General features: G+C 46.2%; 1 protein-coding gene across 3 annotated transcripts in view; it reads left to right on the top strand.

The window, feature by feature from the left end:
- LOC135393060 (lysosomal alpha-mannosidase-like) overlaps window positions 1-27,149 on the top strand; it is a 492,848-nt gene that overhangs the window by 59,268 nt on the left and 406,431 nt on the right. For 2 of the 3 annotated variants that reach the window (XM_064623632.1, XM_064623631.1), the window contains exon 3: window positions 20,216-20,365. In XM_064623632.1, coding sequence (XP_064479702.1) covers window positions 20,216-20,365 — 150 coding nt within the window. Of the gene's footprint in view, window positions 1-20,215; window positions 20,366-27,149 lie in introns of those variants that run through there. The other variant, XM_064623633.1, reaches the window with a different exon arrangement.

Raw genomic sequence — 27,149 nt, 5'->3', positions numbered from 1 at the left:
CCAGCAGCCCTGCGCCGGCGGGTATTTGATACCCTCCACGCACTATCGCACCCGGGCATACGCGCAACGCAGAAGTTAATCAGTGCGCGTTACGTGTGGCCCGGCATGCAAGCCGACATCAAGCACTGGACGCGTGGCTGCCAGCAGTGCCAGAGAGCTAAGATACAGCGACACACTTTTGCTCCCGTGCACCCCTTCCTTCCGCCTGACACCCGCTTTGAAAAGGTCCACTTGGACATCGTGGGCCCCCTCCCGCCTTCTCAAGGTCACCGCTATCTACTCACGGTGGTAGACCGTTTCACGCGGTGGCCTGAGGCGGCCCCCATGCCTGATATCTCCGCCGCAACTGTCGCCGCTACCTTCACGAGCACGTGGGTTGCCCGCTTCGGAGTGCCCTCCACTATCACTACTGACCGTGGGCGGCAGTTTGAGTCGTGTCTATTCAGCGCCCTCACCACCTTACTGGGATCTCAACGCATTCGGACCACTTCCTACCATCCGGCATCAAACGGCATGGTGGAACGATTCCATCGACAACTCAAAGCCGCCCTCAAGGCACACCCCAACCCCACCTCTTGGACGGAAGTTCTTCCTGTCGTCCTGCTCGGCCTCCGTTCAGTTTTCAAGCCGGACTTGGGGTGCACCGTAGCAGAGCTCGTTTACGGCACAACTCTGCGACTACCTGGAGAATTCCTCGTGTCCCCCAAGGCTACTCCCCCGCCAGATCCAGCAGACTACGTTTCCCGGCTCAAAGCCATATTCAACCAGCTTCGCCCAGCACCCCCTCGTCAACCATGTTCCTCCAGGCTTTACGTGCACGACGACCTGGAGACGTGCACACACGTTTTCGTACGCGTCGACGCTGTCCGAAAGCCGCTACAGCACCCTTATACTGGTCCCTATGAAGTCGTCAGCCGCACTTCCAAGTTCTTCTCCCTCATCATCAACGGCAAGCAAGAGCAAGTCTCCATCGACCGATTAAAGCCTGCATACATTGAGGCTCCTGCTGCTGACCTCACGGCTGCTCTGGTCTCCACCCCTCACTCCGTTTACCAGCCTGCCGTTCCCCATTCAGCAAAGTCCGTCCACTGGGCCCCTGTCCTGGTGACGCACCGCTCTTGCGTTTCACCAACGCGCTAAGGGGGGGAGCAGCTGTAGCGACCCCGCCAGGCACAGCGTCATCTGCGCACAGCGTCATCTGCGCACGCCGATCTTCGTCGGCCCCTGCGCACGCTCCCCGCTCGCTGCGCTCTTGCAATTAAACAGTTCTCGTTCCACCCTTCAACTAGAAGGTTCTCTCTCTTCCTTCATACGTAAAAGGCTCTCCTGACCTAACCTTGGTCAGTCTCGACGGGTACATATTCTACATGAACTGACCCACTCTCCAACATGTGAAATAGTAAAAGGCTCTTTTGACCTAACCTTGGTCGGTCTCGACGGGTGCATATTCTACATGAATTGACCCACTCCCCAAGGTGTGAAGTACGTAAAAGGCTCTCCTGACCTAACCTTCGTCAGTCTCGACGGGTGCATATTCTACATGAACTGACCCACTCTCCAAGGTGTGAAATACGTAAAAGGCTCTCCTGACCTAACCTTGGTCAGTCTCGACGGGTGCATATTCTACATGAACTGACCCACTCCCCAAGGTGTGAAGTACGTAAAAGGCTCTCCTGACCTAACCTTCGTCAGTCTCGACGGGTGCATATTCTACATGAACTGACCCACTCTCCAAGGTGTGAAATACGTAAAAGGCTCTCCTGACCTAACCTTGGTCAGTCTCGACGGGTGCATATTCTACATGAACTGACCCACTCTCCAACGTGTGAAATAGTAAAACGCTCTTTTGACCTAACCTTGGTCGGTCTCGACGGGTGCATATTCTACATGAACTGACCCACTCCCCAAGGTGTGAAGTACGTAAAAGGCTCTCCTGACCTAACCTTCGTCAGTCTTGACGGGTGCATATTCTACATGAACTGACCCACTCTCCAAGGTGTGAAATACGTAAAAGGCTCTCCTGACCTAACCTTGGTCAGTCTCGACGGGTGCATATTCTACATGAACTGACCCACTCTCCAACGTGTGAAATAGGAAAAGGCTCTTTTGACCTAACCTTGGTCAGTCTCGACGGGTGCATATTCTACATGAACTGACCCACTCTACAAGGTGTGAAGTACGTAAAAGGCTCTCCTGACCTAACCTTGGTCAGTCTCGACGGGTGCATATTCTACATGAACTGACCCACTCTCCAACGTGTGAAATAGTAAAAGGCTCTTTTGACCTAACCTTGGTCAGTCTCGACGGGTGCATATTCTACATGAACTGACCCACTCCCCAAGGTTGAAATACGTAAAAGGCTCTCCTAATCTACCTTCGTCAGTCTCGACGGGTGCGTATTCTACATGAACTGACCCACTCTCCAAGGTGTGAAGTACGTAAAAGGCTCTCCTGACCTAACCTTGGTCAGTCTCGACGGGTGCATATTCTACATGAACTGACCCACTCTCCAACGTGTGAAATAGTAAAAGGCTCTTTTGACCTAACCTTGATCGGTCTCGACGGGTGCATATTCTACATGAACTGACCCACTCCCCAAGGTGTGAAGTACGTAAAAGGCTCTCCTGACCTAACCTTGGTCAGTCTCGACGGGTGCATATTCTACATGAACTGACCCACTCTCCAACGTGTGAAATAGGAAAAGGCTCTTTTGACCTAACCTTGGTCAGTCTCGACGGGTGCATATTCTACATGAACTGACCCACTCTACAAGGTGTGAAGTACGTAAAAGGCTCTCCTGACCTAACCTTGGTCAGTCTCGACGGGTGCATATTCTACATGAACTGACCCACTCTCTAACGTGTGAAATAGTAAAAGGCTCTTTTGACCTAACCTTGGTCAGTCTCGACGGGTGCATATTCTACATGAACTGACCCACTCCCCAAGGTGTGAAGTACGTAAAAGGCTCTCCTGACCTAACCTTCGTCAGTCTCGACGGGTGCATATTCTACATGAACTGACCCACTCTCCAAGGTGTGAAGTACGTAAAAGGCTCTTTTGACCTAACCTTGGTCGGTCTCGACGGGTGCATATTCTACATGAATTGACCCACTCCCCAAGGTGTGAAGTACGTAAAAGGCTCTCCTGACCTAACCTTCGTCAGTCTCGACGGGTGCATATTCTACATGAACTGACCCACTCTCCAACATGTGAAATAGTAAAAGGCTCTTTTGACCTAACCTTGGTCGGTCTCGACGGGTGCATATTCTACATGAATTGACCCACTCCCCAAGGTGTGAAGTACGTAAAAGGCTCTCCTGACCTAACCTTCGTCAGTCTCGACGGGTGCATATTCTACATGAACTGACCCACTCCCCAAGGTGTGAAGTACGTAAAAGGCTCTCCTGACCTAACCTTCGTCAGTCTCGACGGGTGCATATTCTACATGAACTGACCCACTCTCCAAGGTGTGAAATACGTAAAAGGCTCTCCTGACCTAACCTTGGTCAGTCTCGACGGGTGCATATTCTACATGAACTGACCCACTCTCCAACGTGTGAAATAGTAAAACGCTCTTTTGACCTAACCTTGGTCGGTCTCGACGGGTGCATATTCTACATGAACTGACCCACTCTCCAAGGTGTGAAATACGTAAAAGGCTCTCCTGACCTAACCTTGGTCAGTCTCGACGGGTGCATATTCTACATGAACTGACCCACTCTCCAACGTGTGAAATAGGAAAAGGCTCTTTTGACCTAACCTTGGTCAGTCTCGACGGGTGCATATTCTACATGAACTGACCCACTCTACAAGGTGTGAAGTACGTAAAAGGCTCTCCTGACCTAACCTTGGTCAGTCTCGACGGGTGCATATTCTACATGAACTGACCCACTCTCCAACGTGTGAAATAGTAAAAGGCTCTTTTGACCTAACCTCGGTCAGTCTCGACGGGTGCATATTCTACATGAACTGACCCACTCCCCAAGGTTGAAATACGTAAAAGGCTCTCCTAATCTACCTTCGTCAGTCTCGACGGGTGCATATTCTACATGAACTGACCCACTCTCCAAGGTGTGAAATACGTAAAAGGCTCTCCTGACCTAACCTTGGTCAGTCTCGACGGGTGCATATTCTACATGAACTGACCCACTCTCCAACGTGTGAAATAGTAAAAGGCTCTTTTGACCTAACCTTGATCGGTCTCGACGGGTGCATATTCTACATGAACTGACCCACTCCCCAAGGTGTGAAGTACGTAAAAGGCTCTCCTGACCTAACCTTCGTCAGTCTCGACGGGTGCATATTCTACATGAACTGACCCACTCTCCAACGTGTGAAATAGTAAAAGGCTCTTTTGACCTAACCTTGGTCGGTCTCGACAGGTGCATATTCTACATGAACTGACCCACTCTCCAAGGTGTGAAGTACGTAAAAGGCTCTCCTGACCTAACCTTGGTCAGTCTCGACGGGTGCATATTCTACATGAACTGACCCACTCTCCAACGTGTGAAATAGTAAAAGGCTCTTTTGACCTAACCTTGCTCAGTCTCGACGGGTGCATATTCTACATGAACTGACCCACTCCCCAAGGTTGAAATACGTAAAAGGCTCTCCTAATCTACCTTCGTCAGTCTCGACGGGTGCATATTCTACATGAACTGACCCACTCTCCAAGGTGTGAAATACGTAAAAGGCTCTCCTGACCTAACCTTGGTCAGTCTCGACGGGTGCATATTCTACATGAACTGACCCACTCTCTAACGTGTGAAATAGTAAAAGGCTCTTTTGACCTAACCTTGGTCAGTCTCGACGGGTGCATATTCTACATGAACTGACCCACTCCCCAAGGTGTGAAGTACGTAAAAGGCTCTCCTGACCTAACCTTCGTCAGTCTCGACGGGTGCATATTCTACATGAACTGACCCACTCTCCAAGGTGTGAAGTACGTAAAAGGCTCTTTTGACCTAACCTTGGTCGGTCTCGACGGGTGCATATTCTACATGAATTGACCCACTCCCCAAGGTGTGAAGTACGTAAAAGGCTCTCCTGACCTAACCTTCGTCAGTCTCGACGGGTGCATATTCTACATGAACTGACCCACTCTCCAACATGTGAAATAGTAAAAGGCTCTTTTGACCTAACCTTGGTCGGTCTCGACGGGTGCATATTCTACATGAATTGACCCACTCCCCAAGGTGTGAAGTACGTAAAAGGCTCTCCTGACCTAACCTTCGTCAGTCTCGACGGGTGCATATTCTACATGAACTGACCCACTCCCCAAGGTGTGAAGTACGTAAAAGGCTCTCCTGACCTAACCTTCGTCAGTCTCGACGGGTGCATATTCTACATGAACTGACCCACTCTCCAAGGTGTGAAATACGTAAAAGGCTCTCCTGACCTAACCTTGGTCAGTCTCGACGGGTGCATATTCTACATGAACTGACCCACTCTCCAACGTGTGAAATAGTAAAACGCTCTTTTGACCTAACCTTGGTCGGTCTCGACGGGTGCATATTCTACATGAACTGACCCACTCTCCAAGGTGTGAAATACGTAAAAGGCTCTCCTGACCTAACCTTGGTCAGTCTCGACGGGTGCATATTCTACATGAACTGACCCACTCTCCAACGTGTGAAATAGGAAAAGGCTCTTTTGACCTAACCTTGGTCAGTCTCGACGGGTGCATATTCTACATGAACTGACCCACTCTACAAGGTGTGAAGTACGTAAAAGGCTCTCCTGACCTAACCTTGGTCAGTCTCGACGGGTGCATATTCTACATGAACTGACCCACTCTCCAACGTGTGAAATAGTAAAAGGCTCTTTTGACCTAACCTCGGTCAGTCTCGACGGGTGCATATTCTACATGAACTGACCCACTCCCCAAGGTTGAAATACGTAAAAGGCTCTCCTAATCTACCTTCGTCAGTCTCGACGGGTGCATATTCTACATGAACTGACCCACTCTCCAAGGTGTGAAATACGTAAAAGGCTCTCCTGACCTAACCTTGGTCAGTCTCGACGGGTGCATATTCTACATGAACTGACCCACTCTCCAACGTGTGAAATAGTAAAAGGCTCTTTTGACCTAACCTTGATCGGTCTCGACGGGTGCATATTCTACATGAACTGACCCACTCCCCAAGGTGTGAAGTACGTAAAAGGCTCTCCTGACCTAACCTTCGTCAGTCTCGACGGGTGCATATTCTACATGAACTGACCCACTCTCCAACGTGTGAAATAGTAAAAGGCTCTTTTGACCTAACCTTGGTCGGTCTCGACAGGTGCATATTCTACATGAACTGACCCACTCTCCAAGGTGTGAAGTACGTAAAAGGCTCTCCTGACCTAACCTTGGTCAGTCTCGACGGGTGCATATTCTACATGAACTGACCCACTCTCCAACGTGTGAAATAGTAAAAGGCTCTTTTGACCTAACCTTGCTCAGTCTCGACGGGTGCATATTCTACATGAACTGACCCACTCCCCAAGGTTGAAATACGTAAAAGGCTCTCCTAATCTACCTTCGTCAGTCTCGACGGGTGCATATTCTACATGAACTGACCCACTCTCCAAGGTGTGAAATACGTAAAAGGCTCTCCTGACCTAACCTTGGTCAGTCTCGACGGGTGCATATTCTACATGAACTGACCCACTCTCCAAGGTGTGAAATACGTAAAAGGCTCTCCTGACCTAACCTTGGTCAGTCTCGACGGGTGCATATTCTACATGAACTGACCCACTCTCCAACGTGTGAAATAGGAAAAGGCTCTTTTGACCTAACCTTGGTCAGTCTCGACGGGTGCATATTCTACATGAACTGACCCACTCCCCAAGGTTGAAATACGTAAAAGGCTCTCCTAATCTACCTTCGTCAGTCTCGACGGGTGCATATTCTACATGAACTGACCCACTCTCCAAGGTGTGAAATACGTAAGAGGCTCTCCTGACCTAACCTTGGTCAGTCTCGACGGGTGCATATTCTACATGAACTGACCCACTCTCCAACGTGTGAAATAGTAAAAGGCTCTTTTGACCTAACCTTGGTCGGTCTCGACGGGTGCATATTCTACATGAACTGACCCACTCCCCAAGGTGTGAAGTACGTAAAAGGCTCTCCTGACCTAACCTTCGTCAGTCTCGACGGGTGCATATTCTACATGAACTGACCCACTCTCCAAGGTGTGAAGTACGTAAAAGGCTCTCCTGACCTAACCTTGGTCAGTCTCGACGGGTGCATATTCTACATGAACTGACCCACTCTCCAACGTGTGAAATAGTAAAAGGCTCTTTTGACCTAACCTTGGTCGGTCTCGACGGGTGCATATTCTACATGAACTGACCCACTCCCCAAGGTGTGAAGTACGTAAAAGGCTCTCCTGACCTAACCTTCGTCAGTCTCGACGGGTGCATATTCTACATGAACTGACCCACTCTCCAAGGTGTGAAATACGTAAAAGGCTCTCCTGACCTAACCTTGGTCAGTCTCGACGGGTGCATATTCTACATGAACTGACCCACTCCCCAAGGTGTGAAGTACGTAAAAGGCTCTCCTGACCTAACCTTCGTCAGTCTCGACGGGTGCATATTCTACATGAACTGACCCACTCTCCAAGGTGTGAAATACGTAAAAGGCTCTCCTGACCTAACCTTGGTCAGTCTCGACGGGTGCATATTCTACATGAACTGACCCACTCCCCAAGGTGTGAAGTACGTAAAAGGCTCTCCTGACCTAACCTTCGTCAGTCTCGACGGGTGCATATTCTACATGAACTGACCCACTCTCCAAGGTGTGAAATACGTAAAAGGCTCTCCTGACCTAACCTTGGTCAGTCTCGACGGGTGCATATTCTACATGAACTGACCCACTCTCCAACGTGTGAAATAGTAAAAGGCTCTTTTGACCTAACCTTGGTCGGTCTCGACGGGTGCATATTCTACATGAACTGACCCACTCCCCAAGGTGTGAAGTACGTAAAAGGCTCTCCTGACCTAACCTTCGTCAGTCTCGACGGGTGCATATTCTACATGAACTGACCCACTCTCCAAGGTGTGAAATACGTAAAAGGCTCTCCTGACCTAACCTTGGTCAGTCTCGACGGGTGCATATTCTACATGAACTGACCCACTCCCCAAGGTGTGAAGTACGTAAAAGGCTCTCCTGACCTAACCTTCGTCAGTCTCGACGGGTGCATATTCTACATTAACTGACCCACTCTTCAAGGTGTGAAGTACGTAAAAGGCTCTCCTGACCTAACCTTGGTCAGTCTCGACGGGTGCATATTCTACATGAACTGACCCACTCTCCAACGTGTGAAATAGTAAAAGGCTCTTTTGACCTAACCTTGGTCGGTCTCGACGGGTGCATATTCTACATGAACTGACCCACTCTCCAACGTGTGAAATAGTAAAAGGCTCTCCTAATCTACCTTCGTCAGTCTCGACGGGTGCATATTCTACATGAACTGACCCACTCCCCAACGTGTGAAATACGTAAAAGGCTCTCCCGACCTAACCTTGGTCAGTCTCTCAACTTTTGTCCGCGCCCCAGCAACGGAGCCCCACGCTGAGTTTTCGTCACTTCCATGCTCTCCGTGCCCTTAGCAAAGACGTGAAATTTGTACGGTCAGCCGTCTTCGGAATCCGGATTCGCGGAAGTGCGGGTCCTGCTCTGGACTAATCCCTTTGGTAAAACACGGTGAAACGCATTCCTTTTGGAACGGGGTCAACATTGCAACCAGTGTTCCGGTGACGAACGTACCAGAGGGCCCGTGTGACCAATTATCCTGTGACAAGACTTCCGGTGACGAGTGGGATTGTGACGAGTGGACCGGTTCCCGTTAGTTGCAGCTAACCAACGGAAGCCATAGAATTGCTGATTACAGTCTGCATATGAGCAGTCTGTAGAGGTAAGGAACCCGGAAGACAAAAGGGACGACACGACATAATAACGATTTATTTCAGAATACTTCTGGTCCCAGAAGGGACCCTGGAAGGAGCAGGGAAGGTACACATAATACACTCATATAGTGGCGACCAATTCGAAAGAAACCCCCAAAAGAGACGCAGCAAAGGGGTCCCAAGTTACCTTCGAGAACGTGACGATCGGTATCACGCGTGTTCTATATACCGGCAGTCTGACCTAAGCAGTAGCATAATGAAGTGTTCTTCTAAGATAGAAGAGGCTTTCTCTTGACTGTAATGCCTATTAAGCGCACGTGAAAATTCCATCTAAAATCGGATGGGACGGCGACCCCAAGGTATTTGTACTAAGCTCCCTTGCAGGTACTATGATGGTGGCAAAGCCTTTGTTCTATATGTATACATCGTGCATACAGTTTTGCCCATGTTCAACTTGACTTGCAATTTGTAACACCACTCGTTGATGTGTTCTCAGCTCCTTTACAAAGGTGCGCAATATGAGGCGAACAAGGTGGTCCATAAACAAAGCACACAGAAAAAAAAGGGAGAGAGAGAGAGAACGATCGGCATATTGAGGACTCACGTTCAGGTATCCCTATGTTTTTCGGAATATATCGCGCGATATATTATGCAGTCATCAGCGAATAAACATACTTTACTATTAATGTTTCTTAATATATCGTGTATATAGACAAGAAACAGCAAAAGTCTCAAGACTGACTCCCGTGGTATACCCCAGATGTGTGGTGTTCGATCACACAGGGAGTGAGTCCCGGAGCCAAGCCGTGATCTTGGTATCAGGTGTCAGCTTTCAATAGGGTACGTACACGGTCAAATGCCTTGGAGACATGCAAAAACAAACTGTCAATTTGTAGGTTGTTACCTAATGCAAAGTCATGGATGAAATAAGTCAGGGCCATGACTGCGGAGTAGTCCCCACAAAAGAGTAGCTGCAACGAATGCTGTTACTCGATCATGATGTTACTTGTTTGGAAAAGATGTATTCTAGCAATTCACAACAGCTGAAAAGAAGAGAAAATTCGAAACCAAAGTCAGGACTCCTGCCTTACGTATCGGTTTTACACGAGCGCATTTCAATTCGTTTGGGAAAGTCCCTTCGTCCAGCGATATCTGGAAACTAATTTTGAGGAATTCGGCGTGCCTTCTAAGAAAATCATTCGGAATATTGCCTTGCCCAGAAGACCACAATATCGCGTCCTGGAGTAACCAGTCCCAAAACTTTTTGTGCTAGCATATCCACTTTTTTTTTCCTTTGCCAATCAACCCACAGAAGACTTTTTGATATATACCTCCCTCAGTGGCATAATAAGAAATACAGATACAAGTACTGATTCACAATAATGTGATACTAATAATAATTCGGGGGTTTAAGTCGTGAGACAACGTTGATAGATCTATGACTAAAGGAGTTTGCAACATCTTCTATATAATCTGTTCTCTGCTGTGCATCATTTTGTTCCTCTTTTGCTCGATACTTTGAGGAATCATATGCCAAATTTTCTGGGAGTACGCAACAAAGACGTAGCCATAATATTTCTTTTTAGCCTCACTTAATTTCCTCCTTTAGGGCCTTCGTCAAACCTGGAACCAGGGTTAGTTTCAATTACCGTCTAACTTTGTTTACTTCGCGTGTCATCCATGGTCTTTGTGTGTAAACCATGTAAGGCTTCTTGGACACGAACTTTGTTGTGGACATGTGTACAGTGTCCTTGAAAAAAATTCAGGCCATATTAACATTTCTCGAGATGCTACAGATCTGGTTAAATTTGTACAAGGATCTGCCCAAGGAAAATCGTAGAATATCTAGATTTTAGGTCTGTCATGCTTAAATTTTGTATGGTGCATCTCAAAAGAACCATCTTGTGACCTGAATGTCCACCAAGTACTTGGCAGTCCTCGTTTCCAGTCAAAGGTGTTAGGCACCAGGAACAGATAACGTATCGAAGAAGAAGGTTCTTGAATTCTAGTGTAGCTCTTGACGACCTGATTACACCCCACTCCTAACTTACACCCCAAGAGGGGACCATATACTCAACAATCATGACATTATATCATTAACCGTATTCAATGTCAATAGCGGTTTCATTTGTAATTATGTTACACCCTTTTTAATAAAACCTGATGATGGTAGTCATGAGGGATATGAGTCGCGACAGAGTCGGGCTGGCCACGCCAGGAGGCCTATCACAGTAAATTTTTTTACACCTTTTTAGTGTAAATGGTTTGTCCCATAGCGCACCTCATATCAGTGTAAATTTTACACCATACACGAGGGTGTAATTTTTTACACCTTTCTAAAAGGGTGTAATCGGCACAAAACACCCTTTCAAAAGGTGTAACGTGCACAAAACACCCCTTCCATAAGGTGTAAGCTGCCAAAAACACTGATTGAAAGGGGTGTTTTGCAGAAGAAACACCCTTACAATGGAGTGTTTCGGACGCAGCATTGCACGGACCTCCGCTGTTGAGCTGGTTGTTGCATAGCTGCACATGCTGGTTACGGAAATCTTGCCAGGCCTCGGCTTGTCACCTTGTATAATCTGAGATTTTTGGCGCACCGACGAGCAATAGAAAGCCATTATGGCAGGTCACTGGAGGACTGGTGTTCCGCAGATTGGAAAAGAAGGATAGCCCGACCAGCTCAACAGTGCGCTTGAATGTGAGGAATATGCCTGGAACAATGTATGACGACAAAGTTATGTTTATTGGCGAAGTACAAGTGCATGTACACATGTGAAACTAAATTCCTTATAACGTTGCCCAGAGTGGAACAATATGCACAGTATGTGGAAGGAAGGCAAAGCGGAACTGAGTCCTTGATGACATAACTAATTGAAACAGCAGCAATGAGACAAAAAATAAGATGAAAAGGCATATTAAATATTTAAATCCACATAAGGCACCACTACAGATCCAGTACACCAAATAAGAAGCTAGTGCAAATATAGCACGTTGATGCGAAAGGGTAATGAAAACAGCTAGCAAACAGCTTTTACAAAAGAAAACAGCTTTTCTGGCAAGCAAAAAAAAGAAAACGGATAGAAGACTATCTCTTAACAAGAGCACATACTAAAGACTAGAAATGGAAGCACAGAATACCCAAAGTAATTTCCCTAAATGTAATGCGCTGTGCCAGGTATGCTGACAAATGGACGGCTACATTGCCAGAAGAATGGTAATCCCCCATGCTTATGAGAGTTCAGTGCCAAAGAACAAGAAAGAACACACCCGTGCTTCCGAAGAATTTCCAATTCCTTGACGAAATGGCTGCCTGCTTGGGAGGTGGGCGGGGGGGGGGGATGCAGGGCTCACTACAAGTCAGTTAAAGTAGCAAATGTTCTAGATGTTCGAAGCATTCACAAGCTCTTTTCCGTAACTGTTGAAAAAATTGATCCACGGGGCTTCTTGCACGAGAGTCACTCACTTTCAGGCACCGCTCCTCCAGGCTTCAAGATGTACGGTGCGGCTTTGAACTGTAGACAATATGAAATAACCAATAGCTGCAAGAATGGCAGCCAAGCCCTCGTCAAGGTCGATAGTTCTGAGAAGGCGCTACTGGCCGACATAGAGGTCCATGCTCGCCGGTCCATGCCAGGTCATGCTCCGCTTCTTCAATGCTGCTCCCAGTGAACATGATGCACGGTGTCAGCGGCACAGGTGCATCCTATGAAAGGGGAAACACAGGTTTAGGAATGCGTATGGTGTGAATAGTGTGGCCTTGAACATTGGATAGGATTGTAGTACACAAATATATGACCCCGTCCTTCTTTCACTGCTCAGGGAATTTGCATAACAATTTGAGAACTGTTATCATCTATGACAAATGTTGTCTGAGATGTTCAAACAGTTCCCATATGCAAAGGGACTGTGCCTTCCAAATGGAAACACTGCCTCAACTGCATACTTGTACGAAAGTTGTGTAATTACTACAGGTTTTCTCGCTCATTTTAATCCACTGGTCACTCACTTTCATCCAAGCGCTACCCAAGTTAATCCATTTCACAACCAAAATAAACCAAACACCAACCAATTTAATGTAAACGCTACGTAGTCTAATACGAGAAACATGTGTAAAGGTATTCTGTGTTATTCCGTCATGGTTATGCCAATGTATCACAAGTTTATGAATACTAATCCAACAAACCCTGGTTTTTGCATGTTATGCGGTGTTTATGACTGCTTTTTGTCATTATGACTATTTTCATGATATGGTGCCATGAATTGCTTTTAAGGGACTACCGCTCCTTCAAACAGTGTCATACAGTGTTTTGTGACTAACGACGGTCATTATAACATTCCATAAGTACTTTCATGATATGTACCATGAATCAGTGTTATGGGACTACCACGGCTTCAAACGCTGCCATATATTGTTTTACGATTACAGTTGTCCATTATGACATTCTATGACTATTTTCATAATGCGGGTCATGACTGTATGCAGCTATACTGCTCCTTCACACAGTGTCACGCACTTTTTTATGACTGCCGATGCTCACTAAGATGTTAGTAGATGGTCATAAAATACTGCATGACATGATCTGAAGAAGCTGAGTTGCATTGAGTCAGGCCATAGTGATATTATGAAAATATCATGGAATGTCATAATGACTGTTGGTAGTCATAAAACGCTATATGACGCTGTATGAAGCAGCAATAGCCCCATAACGACGTTTCTTGACACAGAACCATGAAAATGGCCATTGAATATCATAACAGCCGTCTGAAGTCATAAAACACTTACAACACGGCATGGAAAACGGTGTTCGGACAAAGCATAGTCATGACCCAATTCGTGAAGAATTGGCAAGCATAGCGGAAGATAACTTCCGCTATGCTTGCCAATTCTTGCCTGTTGTCCCGTTTCGTCCACGTGTTCGTGAACCTTCCATTCTTCTGTAACCGGTCTGTAGCCTAGATCACTACGTTCACATAATCCCCTCCACACTCTAACAAAGCAGCCATTCACTCCGGCCGTAGAAGCCCGTACGGAACCTTTCTTCCCTCCGGGCTGTTGACCCACAAATCGCATGAGCCTTTAAACACGTCACACCTAACCCTTTAAATACCATGCCAATGATGAGGACGGTGCCCAGAAGAAGAACAGTCTCTGTTCGAAATATCGGCGGCTTCTGTCCTGAGGCAACTCCCTTCCTACATATATGACACTGTTTGGAGTTGCGGTAGTCGCATAAAATTGATTCATGGTATGTCATTCAAATAGTTATGGAACGTACTAATGACCATCTATAGTCATAAAACACTGTATCGCACTGTTTGAAAGAGTGGTAGTCCCACAACATTGGTTCGTTACACATATCATGAAAATAGTCATGGAATGTGATAATGACCATCGGTACTCATAAAACACTATCACACTGTTCGACGCAGCGCTAGTCCCATAAAATCGATTCATGACACATGGCATGGAAATGGTCATGGAATGTCAATATGACCATCGACAGTCATAAAACACTGTATCACACTGTTTGAAGCAACAGCAATCCGATATAATAAATTATTGGAACAAATCCTGAAAATAGTCATGAAAACTCATAACGACAAAAAGCAGTCATAAGACACTGCAAAAGCCAGGGGTTGACGGATCAGGTGTTAAACTCAGGATACATTAACAGAAAGGATATCAGGTATCAGATACATTGGCATAATCACAAATGTCTTAGTCATGTCTATTTCCATGAAGGAATATATTTACACACGTTGCTTGGATTAAATTGGATAGCGTTTGGATTAAATTGGTTGGTGTTTTTTATTAATGTGGTGGACCAGTGGGTTAAATTGGGTAACGCTTGGATTAAAATGTGCGGGAAAACCTGTAGAGGAGCAAAGATATCAAAAAAATTTCCACATATATCATTATCGAGATTGGATAAAATTATTGATTAATTATCGAGTTTCGATAAAAATATTGATGAACACAATATTATATCGATATTGGAAATTGTTAGTATATCGATATGTAAGTAGACATTCAATGAAAAATATCGGTACCAGATCTACAGCTTGAGATACTTGTGCGACGTCATCAGCCTTCAAATAAATTGCACTTGTACGTTGTGCTTAGTTGAGCATAACCATGCCTTTTCGACCTTCTACCTCTAAGACATCTGTCTCTGAACCGACAAAACGTCAATATTTATATACATAGCTTATCTATTTAAATATCGATAAAAATAGTGATAGATATTCTCTTACACGACCCAGTAATTCAATTACCATGAGATTCACTGGTACCACTGCGTACTCTCTAAATTTACCAAATTGCAGGACTATGATCATGGTTATAAGTGGAATATACTTACATAATGCACAAACATGTTCTTTATTGCTTCGGAACCCTTCACACACGAACCCAGTATTCGCAGGGCGTGGACAGCAAGGAGGTCTGTAAAAGCCCCAACAGGGAACACAACTTACTGTTTTCAGTAACTTTACATGTAAATATACTCCCAATTTGAATTTTTACGGTTTTCAATGAGAAAACACCAAGTGCACACAGCACAGCAGATATGTACCCAATGCACACTGATTTTCCAACAGAAAACAATAGCTTTTGCTTGATAGGCAACACTTCAGTGCTCGACGTCTTCCCCTTGAATCCTACTGTTCACCATGAACTACCAGCATGAATTACCAGAAGGGAGCCTGACATTCCTTTTCTGCACAATGTCGAACAATGCCGTGGCGAGAGAAGAGGAATATGACTTTGGCGACTACAACGACGCGCAATTTTAAGTTTCCAAACAAGCTATTTCAACACATGGTAGCGGGCTCCGAGAGACGCATGAGAGTCTGAGCAACACTACTATTATATGATCACAATATAGCTTAAATTGCAGAGATAGGATAACAGTCGACTCATACGTACTGAATCCTTCGAGCGTTCCTGGCGGTGAGGTTGCAAGACGGGTACTGTCGCCGTATGCATTATCTCATCGCCCTCTGCGAATTCAACACTCACTGAAGTCGCTATCCCGAACCTAGAGGTGACAGCAATGTTGTTACTAAGTCATCACAACGCTCTGCATGTGTAGTTCTGTGTTCTACTTCAAGCGTATGGCACAAGAAGCAACATACCTGAATCCTGTCAGTGGCGTTCACGTATGACGCCAAAATTCTCGAAGCCGAGATAGCACTCCTCAAAGCAGTTGGAGTGTCCTCTTCAAGCAGGCACTTTTGTCTAATGTCCGCATGAAGCACCACAACTAGGCACGCTACGTCTGTCATCTTTGCTGAAAAACAAGCCTCACCATACCAGACGAACCAAAAAAACGAACGCCGTGCCGGCCGACGGCCTTGACTTGGCTTGGCTTGCCGCCCACCGACTCCAACGTGCGTCGGTCCCCTGGCGGGGTTTTCCGCCAGGGGACCGACGCCTGTTTACCTCTTGGAAAAAAGAAAAATAACGAAACGAAGCTAATTGCACACATCTGACTTTGGCCTGCCATACACACTATATCTCGACAGTGTGTGCTTCCTTCGTGCCTTCTAAAACACCAGTGATGGTAGTATAGCCTTTCTCTCAAAACCATCATTGACGTCTTTTAACACCATTTTAACACCCTTAACTCGCGCAAAAAGAGTAAAAATCGTGTAATAAGGGTGTTTTGGTGTTTACACCCTTTTTCACACTCTAGTAACACCATTTGATTTGCCTGTAGGTGTAAAAATCCGTGTAATTTTCAGAACACCTTTTCTTACGCTGTTTTTTACGCCTTTTATTACACCTCAGGGAGTAAAAAGGGGTGCTTATGTAGAAAAACACGGATTTGGTGCAAAACTAGGTGTAAAAAAATTTACTGTGTACAAGCGGTGAAAATGCAAACAAATGCACATACGGTGAACGGGTTAACGTGCAAATGTAGGACAAAGTTCTCAGAACGAGTGAGGGTAGTATGACAGAAGTAATATGAAGAGGGGGGGGGGGGCGCACACGAAGCACACACCTAGCTAGTCACAGGGCGCACGTATATTACGCTTTTCAACTTGGATCCTTATTATCTATAATGTCGACATTCACGTTGTCGGTAGTGGGCCACAACCCAGGTGGCGAATTTCCCCATTTATCATCATCAGTGTATTTCTTGTTGTTGTCTTGTTGTTGTTGTCTTGCGGCCTAGGAGCTCTGTCAAACAGAGCTCCTAGGCCGCTCAATCAGTGGATAAAATGAGTTTAACATGACGTTCTAGGAACCCTTTGTATCGCATCAATTCCATTCAAGCACTTTCGGTTAATAATACAAGTGTGGCACTTTTTTCTTCTATATACAGGGTGTCCCACCGAAAAAGGTCCAGGGGCTAAAAAAAAAAAAGTCGGAGTGCTGGACACAAATGGAACCAATTGTACGTGTTTAGCAGTTGTGTGGTCTATCCAAAAATATTTTTTTCATCGCCCCTTGTTAATTAATTAGCGGTAATTAATTTTCTAACTTTTCAATTATAAAAGCTACGAAGTTGTCTCGATGAGAACATCTGATCTCATCGGTCGCCTGATACCAAAGCCGTTTTCAGAACAAAAATCCGTTCGATAGATCGTTCACAAAAAATTCGTGAAGGAACACCATTTTTGTCTTTATTTTGTTCGTTGCGCATCTCTAGAGGCGCGTCTTTCCTTCACCCCCAAAACGAGACGACGGAAGAGCACACTATCGCCTCTTGCGTCCTGGAAAAAGATTAAAAGAAAACAGAAATAGCAACCCAAGATAAGGGCAGGTGCGATAGAGTCACCCCATACATTTCTTTTTGTTTTGTTTCCTCAAGTTAAAACTCATCTTCGACGCATGAGGCGGCACTGTGCTCTTTCACTCTCTCACATTGGGAATGAAGGAAATACGCGTCTTCGAGGATGCGCAATGAACAAAATAAAGAAAAAATGGTGTTCCTTCACGAATTTTTTGTGAACGATCTATCGAACGGATTTTTGTTCTGAAAACGGCTTTGGTATCAGGCGACCGACGAGATCAGATGTTCTCATTGAGACAACTTCGTAGCTTTTATAATTGAAAAGTTTTAATTTAATAACAAGGGGCGATGAAAAAAAAATTTTTGGATAGACCACACAACTGCTAAACACGTACAATTGGTTCCAGTTGTGTCCAGCACTGCTTCTTTTTTTATCCCCTGGTCCTTTTTCGGTGGGACACCCTGTATATATGACTCCTTGTTCTACTGATCAACAGTAAAAGCGTGCGTGCAGAGAGAATACTAGTGCGGTGCTACTTTCGTGTTTTATAGCCGATACCATGTTCCTTTATAGTTACATAAGGAGCAAAAGAATTGCATAACGACTAAGATGTACCGTGAGGTACACTATATAGAAATCGCCATAGTTTAGCTAAATGACAATTTAGTTGAACAATCTACCCATCGGCCTATGCTCCGTGACAAAATGTTCCCAGCTTCCTGTACACAGCAACTCGATAATCTAGGTTGGAAGGAAAGAGTGAGGAGAAAGAAAGCATCAAGGAGGCGAGCTCTCGGAAGCAGTAGTCGCTCTTTATTTTGTTTTTCGACCCGTCTGTCATCATCCAACGAAGGTACGACATGCGGTCACGTGCCTCACAACATTCCGATATCTTTCGCTTGCAGGGATCGTCGGCTAGGCAGACGTGACGGTAGCAAATGTCACGTGGTTTCGTTACAAAGAACTGCGGATGCTAGTAAACAGTCAGTACCTAAACCAACGTAGTGCTGGTCCAAATATATTCACTCTAAAAATAGTCAAGCATACGTACACCGTCACACACGGGACAAGTTGGACTAGTTCAACGAGAACCCACTTGGTTCGCAGCGAGCGCATAGCGCCGGAGCTCAGGAGCTTGGCTTCGAAACAGGGGCTTCGCGCATTCCATATATTGAATATGGCGGTAAGCACACCAGTCCTTCTAGCCCACCATAAACTCAGTGTCGATACCATGAAGCGAAGCTTATTTAGTGAGTCTACATACAATTAAACCCCTCCACTCTAACAAAGCGGCCATTCACATCGGCAGAAAAAGGCTTCACGGACCCTTTCTTCCCCCCAGAGCTGTTGACCTGCAATTCGCATGAACCTCTAACACGTCATACCTGGCTCTTTAAATACCACGCCAATGATGAGGACGGTGCCCGTCTAAGCACGATACAAGGTTTTGGAGGGGCCTGTTTAGGACGGCTCGGGAGGGGACTGGACTTCGCAGTGATAGAACCTTACATGAGGAGTTTGAGACAGTTACATGGGACAACCCAGTGGCCACCTGTGTTGTGAATATAAGCAAGGGACTAATACGCCACCCCTCCCCTTTTCCTGTAATCATTCAAAGCGGACAAAGAACGGTATTGCTGAAAATTGTCTGCGGGCCGTCTTGACCAGATTGTAGCATAATTTGACCCGCGTCGGACTATGTAAACAGAATTCGTGGGTTCAGGCTATAGCGGGGTTACCTGAACGTCTCATTGTGGCCACTGCCCACAGGCTTCTTGCGGGAAAAAATCGGCAGGAGAGACAAATGAATATGGTTGAGGACAAACAGAGAAGCAAAGCTAGTATTCTATATGTGCACGGAGTATCCCATAGAATGAAAAAGACCGGAAGTAGACAAGGTGTCCCCGTAGTTTCCTTGCAGCCAACAAGTTGTCTTCGCTCGTAAGAAAAGTAGACCCTAAATCCCAAAAGAAGGAAAGAGTGTGAACAGATAAATGGGCACACGCTTCGTCCCAGCGCCACGGCCGTCGTCTACAGGTTTAAGTTCTCTTGCGGCAGGATATACGTCGGTCAAGTGGGACACTTATTCAATGTGACATTAAAGGACCACTGAACGAACACTTTGAGGAAACTGAGCATCGAAGGAGATCGGAGGAAAAGAAAGAGTTTAATCTTGTAAAAGGGGCTATCACCTGAGCCCTCCGCTGATGAGCCGTGACATCAAGAGAAAGAGGTGTGTGAGGTGGTACAGGATTTTCAACTACCTGTTCTGTCACCATTAGGTCACTAACGTGTTTTCGTACGTAGTTTCAAGGGCGAGAAAGGAACCCATTGAAGTCTATGGTGCTATCAACACATGCACGTTTGTTCACGGACAGTGTGTCCGTGCACATAAACTCTCGGCGTGTCCTATTCTGGCCCATGTTTCACGCACTCGGCTCACTGTATAAGTGCGCCCTTTCGCAGAATCGAACTGCCCAAAATGATTTTGGAATTCATCTGAACAGGATCCTGCGTTTGCTCGATTTACTGACAAAATTCCCAACACACCTTTTTTTCTTTGTTTCAGTGGCCAATGAAATCTTGGTGTCTGTGTCAGGAGAAATACTAAAGCAGAAGCGACGCATGTTCACCATTCCTCATGTTGCCCTTTTCAAGCGGTGGTATGAAGACACCAATGAGGTCTTTAGGATCGTAGCCAAAAAATTCGTTTATGAAGGTAAGAGAAAGTCTTGTTCTTCACAATGATCTTCTTGGTTCGCATTTTAAGTCAAGCAGGAATGTTCCGTCTCACAGTGTGCCACAATCAAAAGGGGGTGGTATGGAGGTCGATCGGTGCAGTGATTTATCAAGACCCCACCTACAGCCCCCATACACCCTCATATGTTTTACCGGCACCCCTTTACTTTCTTTCCTATGCACCATCTACAGGGGGTCCTTCACTATTTCAGCTGTAGAAGCAAGTAGACATGTCGACTTATGACGCATAATTCAGTTACAAGGTAACTGCAATAATCCCCCCCTTTTCTACAATGCGCCCCGTGCATGCCATTCTGGATAACCCCCTGAATTAGCGTCGCGCACCTGCTCTAGGGCAAGATCCAATGAGACAACCGTGACAGAAATGCCCAAACCAGTGGCGCGTGCTGGAGAGCTCATACCCAGACAGCACTTTCTTAATGTAATAACATTTAATGTTACGTCGAAAATTCTATGACTCAATTTAAAACTGACGCTCCGTTCGTGTATATACACGTGCTGCTCTGTTATATAGTAAAGGTTTCCAGCTCTGATTCAAAACAAGGTAGCACACCAATTTCTCCGTTACCTAACAACAAAAGTAGTGGTCATATTCCTTCATAGACTGACCGCTCATACGGCGCATGCCTTCTCGCCGCTCCCTCTCCGTACGAATCACATTTCAGTTGGCGGTGGTTTGTTCGTTTTGGTTGCCATTTTGAACATAATAGATAATATGCCTTTTGCTTGATCTACAACATCATGCCGCAACATCATGACCGAACCAACGTTTCAGAAGCTCATGCAATTAGACACCACTGATGTTCAAGGTCTCCACCGTGGGAGAGACCAGGAGTTCCGAACGTGATACTCTGCTTCTACTGTGAGCATGCATGATAAACTGTTCAGCAATTATATAAATGGCTAGGTGTCGTTCGTAACGTCTTTCTAGTGGGCCTCTACCCGAGAAACGCCATCATGACGTTGGTAGACAGACTAAAACCGAAACAAATCGGAAGGGTAGGCCTGGGTTCCACGAATGGGCACTTTTTCGCTGCCTCCTATTGAAAGAAAAGTAGGACCGAAGGTCGCGTCCCTTTCAGGGACCATCGTAATCCCCTGAATACCGTGGTTTTTGGGCGGGACCTTGTTAGCCCATAGTTTGCAGCGTACTTCAACTCTACCCAATTGGTGGCGCTGTCGGACACTACGACGTCACTTGTTTACAAGCAGGAAGAGGTCTGCTAATGTGGCATTCGCATTCTGAAATGTAAAACGACAACACAAATGAGATTTTGACATTTGTTTCGTGCGACATCAGAGATCGCAAAATCGCGACGTGTAGCGGTGTGCGTCCAATGGACCTGTCTACACTAACTGAGGGTGGGGGCTCGGCGGCACATCAATATAATGAAAGCGTGTTGATAACGTAGCGTATGTGCTGTGTAGATTTTGGTGAACGTGAAAAGTTGACAGAGACAAAAGAAAGGAAAAAAAAAAAAAGGAAACAAATCACAGAACTGTTACGGTTGTGTCACGCGAATTTCAGCGACAGCTGTTGTGGGTGAATGTTGACACTTTTATTGCTGATGTATGGGTAACTACGAAAGAACTGATATGTTCTGAGTCTGGAACGACATAGAAAGGACAAATACATACAAATGCTCAATTTGCCTAAGAAATTAACGACGAAAGATGGAAGTCTTTGAAAAGGTTAGCCAGCTGTAGGACCCGAACCCACATCTTCTAGATTACCGGTCTAGGGCTCTACCAAAATGTGGGTTCGAGTCCTACAGCTGGCTAACCTTTTCAGTGACTTCCATCTTTCATGGGTAACTACTTTGGAGTGACGAGAACTGCCTTGTGATCTGTGAAGTGAGTGGTAATTTGGTCGATGCCCTTGACGGGGTCTCGGATTCGGATGACCAAATCAATGCATGTCTTTCTCGAGGCTGGTACGGCCCGTGATATGGTGGCGAGTTGCAACATCAGCGCTTCTTGTAGACCGGTGATGAAGTTGGTGGTCTGTTGCGTCGATGCTACAGTCCCCCAGCAGCAGCAGCGACGATGACATGTTGACTGTTAAGGCGTAGGTGAGGTACGTTATAACTCGCGAAACTCTTGCGGTGGGGGCGAAGTAGGCTGCCACGACGATGAGTCAGTTCTTATATTGCACCGCACATCTTTCACCAACGTCTTCGCAGTGAGCAACGGGGACTAGGGGTGGGGTGTTGACGCCGTCTCCCATGTACATGGCCGCTCCGGTCGCACGGTTCTTGCCGTCGTGTTGAGAGGTATAGCTATACTGAAAGCCCTTGACCTGCAACGGTCGGTTAGGGTTCACGCATGTTTCTGATAAACACAGGATGAACAGAGCGCGATGACGTGATCGTGGTGGTGTTACGTAATATACGAGGGGTGCTCAAGTCAAACCGTGACTTTCTGTCTCCTGAGTGTACAAATGGCTCGCGCTACTTCTTTTTCGTCATTTTCACACGCGACAGGCCTCCGCGTTCACCACGTGGTGGTCCAAAGTTTGCGCAAAACAGAAGACACGTGCTGGACAAGATGGCCGACAACGAAGTGAGCGCGCACATCGAACAGCGAATTGTCATGAAGTTTCTCGTGAATGAAGGCGTAAAGTCATCTGAAATTCACAGAAGACTTCAGGCTCAGTATGGCCACGATACTTAGCCGCAGCAAAGTGTTTGAGTGGTGCAAACGGTTCCGAGACGGCCGTACATCAAAGCCGGGGCGGTCCTAGCCGGGGCGGCTCAGAGCCCAGTGTCAGAGTTCCTGAGAACATCCAACTTGTGGAGCGCCTGATCCTCAAGGACCGACGGATAACATGTCTGGGAACGTTGAACACTATCATTCAATAACACCTCCAGTTTCGGAAAGTTAGTGCCCGTTGGGTCCCGAGGCAGCTCTCCGTCTTTGACCGGCAGAGAAGACTGGAAATCTCCCAAGAGCTAAGGTACCGTTTCGACACTGAAGGACAGCCGTTCATTGATCGGATCATCACGTGCGATGAAACGTGAGTGCACCATTTCACTCCCGAGTCTAAACGCGCATCGAAGCAGTGGAAGCATCCGAGCTCGCCAGCTCCAAAGAGGTTCCAAGCATCCCGTCTGCGGGTAAGGCCATGGCCACGGTTTTCTGGGATAAGGCTGGCGTTGTTCATGTTGATTTTCTGCCCAGTGCCATATTACTGCCAGATTCTCAGGGATGTGCATAAGCCGCTGAAGCAAAAGCGGCCGGGCCTCATCACCAAAGGAGTCCTCCTCCTACAGGACAATGCACGCCCGCATACCGCGCATCTCATGACACGCACCTAACAGGAACTTGGCTGGGAGTTGCTGCCACGTCCCCCTTACAGTCCAGACCCCGCCCCCAGCGATTTTCATCTCTTCGGGCCACTGAAGACGTTCCTTGGGGGCCGCCGCTTCAGCTGCGACGACAAGGTCAAGAATGCGGTCCGATCATGGCTACTACGCGCCGGTAGGATTTCTATGCTGCTGGCATCCAAGCCTTCGTGAAACGCTGGGACAAGTACATTAGTGCAGCTGGAGATTACGTTGACAAATAAAACTAATTTCTCGCCTGTAAGATCATTTTACTTTAGCGAAAAATGAAAAGCCCCGGTTTGACTTGAACACCCCTCGTAGAAAGCATTATTATAAACCACTTTGAACTGATGGCTGTCTGTCGTCAGAGCGTGTCTTCAGTGAACAATTCAGACAGCCAAATGGTGTAAGTGCCTTTGGAACGTCGCATGGGATCACACTGACATGATTCCCTAACTTAAATCGCTTTTGAAAACACCCTTTCTGACATGCTTTCGGTTAAAACGGTGTAACAGGGGGTGCAGAAGGGTGTAGATCACTTCGGCACCTTTTCTGATCCCAGCATCTGAAGTTAAAAAGGGTGCTTTTTAAAAACTCAAACTAACTCAACTTCAAAATAAAACTAATTTCTCGCCTGTAAATTCATTTTACCTTTGCGAAAAATCAAAAGTCCCGGTTTGACTTCAACACACCTCGTATGATGGCGTGGTGGACTCACGCTATTCAACGGTGGAGATCGGGTGCTTTCACTGGATATCTGTATCCGTTGGACATAGACAAATGAGGCACTTGCCCCCTGCGAACGCAATGAACAGAAGCGGAAGGTGGTAAGATTGGCAGTTGCGAATTCTAGTCGAAGCAGCGCAGCGAGATCATTGTTGAACCACAAGTAATCGCACTCCGAACAACTGTACACAGTAAACTTTTTACACTTTTTTGGTGTAAATGGCTTGTCTAAATGGCTTGTCTACACCTTTTTGGTGTTGCCTTTACACTCGAATGATGGGCGTTTTCTAAACCGCCCTTTAGTTAAGTGTATTCCTAATAAAACACTCTTATAATGGGCGTTTAAAAACAAAGACATCCTTAAAAGTGGTGTATTCTCTTGAAAACACCTTTTAGGATGGAATTGTTTTCTGGCAAATATTTGCTGTCAAACAGCTAATGCAATACGAGCTTCCGCGGGAGCATGCCGGGACCAGTGGCCGAGACATATAGTTCGACGGTCTTGCTTCCATGGCAAGCACCACACTGAACACGGCACACTTCCAGTCGTGGTTCCATCCGGAGCGCAGTGCGTCACAGGCACACCTCGTCAGTTTGGTAACTGGGACCAACGTGAGTGTCGAGGGTTGAAGAGACCTGGGCACCCTCAGTAGCCTATATTGGCGGATCGGATGGATCATATACTGAAATACAATTTGTTGGGGCACGTACGTTAAATGTGGCCCGGCGGGAAACGTTTGTATGGTAAATGGCAACGGGAACGCGTTTTTGCAATTAACAGCCACGCTTGCAACGAGTCAAAGATATCAGCTAAATTCCTGACATCCTTCCCTGTCAAATACTATGTGTTTAGCTCAGGCTACCGTCTATGATGTGATTACTTGCTGAGCGGAGCTGTGAAACAAGCATAATTTGTCTCTCACGGATTAAAACACCATTATTAACACCATATTCCCAATTCAAATAGGGTGTAAAAAAGGCGTATATTGGACATAAACACCTGTTTCAACGCCCCGCTTGACAACACCATGAATGATCGACATTGGATAAAACGTGGTGTATGTCGATATTACACCTGCAGTAATGCTTTTCTTGCACCCTTCGCGGAATGGAAAAATGTGTTTTTAGAAGAATACTCCATTTTTGAGCGAATAAAGGTGTAAAATGATTTACTGTGTACCCAAATGGGTTCTCCGTGAATTGCCTAGGGAAAAGCTCGTGGCTACATTGGCTTTCACTTGCCCCTGACGCCTCCTTGCCTTCGCTTTGGCGGAACGCATTACAGGGCCTTGCTGCTGAGTCCACTTTGTCTCAGCTTCACCGGCACGCACGTTAGCATCCTGATGTGGCGCTCTCTTGTTGGAGGCTTCGGCTGCACGACAAGCTGGGTTTTCGCGCACTCTGCGCTTCCGTTCACGCTCTCGGGCCCACTGCAAAGCCTGTGCGGCAGCAGGACCCAGTATCTCCATGGTATTCGAAGCAGAATCACTAACGGTGTTTTCAGTACACTTTTTCGTCGTGCCATAGCCTCTTATATACTTCAATGCCTGCCCAGTCGAAGCGGAACCCACGCGAACCGGCCGTCCACTGCAGTGGCGCCACATACACGGGGTATGATGATCATACACAGTAAATCATTTTACACCTTTATTCGCTCAAAACAGGTGTATTCTTATAAAAGCATCCCTTTATATCCCGCATACTGCAGCAAATGGTGTAAGAAGAGCATTACTAAAGGTGCAATATCGACATAAACCACATTGTGTCCCATGTCGATGTAAAATGAGGAGTTGAAAGAGGTGTTTTGGTCCGATAGACCTTTTTTACGCCTCATTTGAACTGGAAATGTGGTGTTGAAAATGGTGTTTCAATTCGCGAAAGAGAAATTGTACTGGTTTTACACTACCACTCAGCAATTATTCATATTATAAACGATAACTTGAGTTAAAAACACAGTATTTGACTGGGAAGGATGTCGGGAATTTAGATGGTATCTTTGACTCGTTGCAGGCATATGTGTAAATTGCAAAGACAAATTCATGTCACCATTACAGACGTGTCTTGCGCTCTACTACACTTAACGAACATGCCCCAAAAAAACTGTATTTCAGTATATGATCTATCCGGTACGCCAATAAAGGCTGTAGATGACAATACACGAGGGTGCTCGGGCGCATTGCTGGCATCGCCTGGAGATCGCGGCATCGGAACGGCGCTCATTGCACGGGCACTGACGGCGTTACGATGCTGCGATCCGAAACTTCAGCACCTGATCAACCTTGCCAATCAGTGCACAGGTACTCACTGTTCATAGTTGCACTGTATTATACATGATACACGGGCAGGCAACACAGTACATGAATTACCACATTTCTGTTTTGTGTGGTGCTTGCCACAACAAAATGCGAGCCTGCAGCTGCTGCAGAAGCTAGTACTATACGCGATAAGATAGGGGGTATTCTCTACAAAACACCCTTTTCCCAAATGGTGTTTTCAATGGATTACACCCCTAATAAAAGTGTTGTTGTTTAAAGCACCTATTGTAGGAGTGCTTCCTCTAAAATATCCTTTATTAAAGGGTGTGTTGAAATACACCAGCCACTGTGGTATGAAAAAAGGAGTCAGTTATAGGACAAGCAATTTACTCTGAAAAGGTGTAAAATGATTTACTGTGTATCGCTCCGTTTTCTC

This window comes from Ornithodoros turicata, chromosome 4, assembly GCF_037126465.1.
Source record: "Ornithodoros turicata isolate Travis chromosome 4, ASM3712646v1, whole genome shotgun sequence".
Lineage (NCBI taxonomy): Eukaryota > Metazoa > Arthropoda > Arachnida > Ixodida > Argasidae > Ornithodoros > Ornithodoros turicata.
The sequence above is the reverse complement of the archived record's forward strand: the minus strand, read 5'-3'. Positions and strand labels throughout refer to the sequence as shown.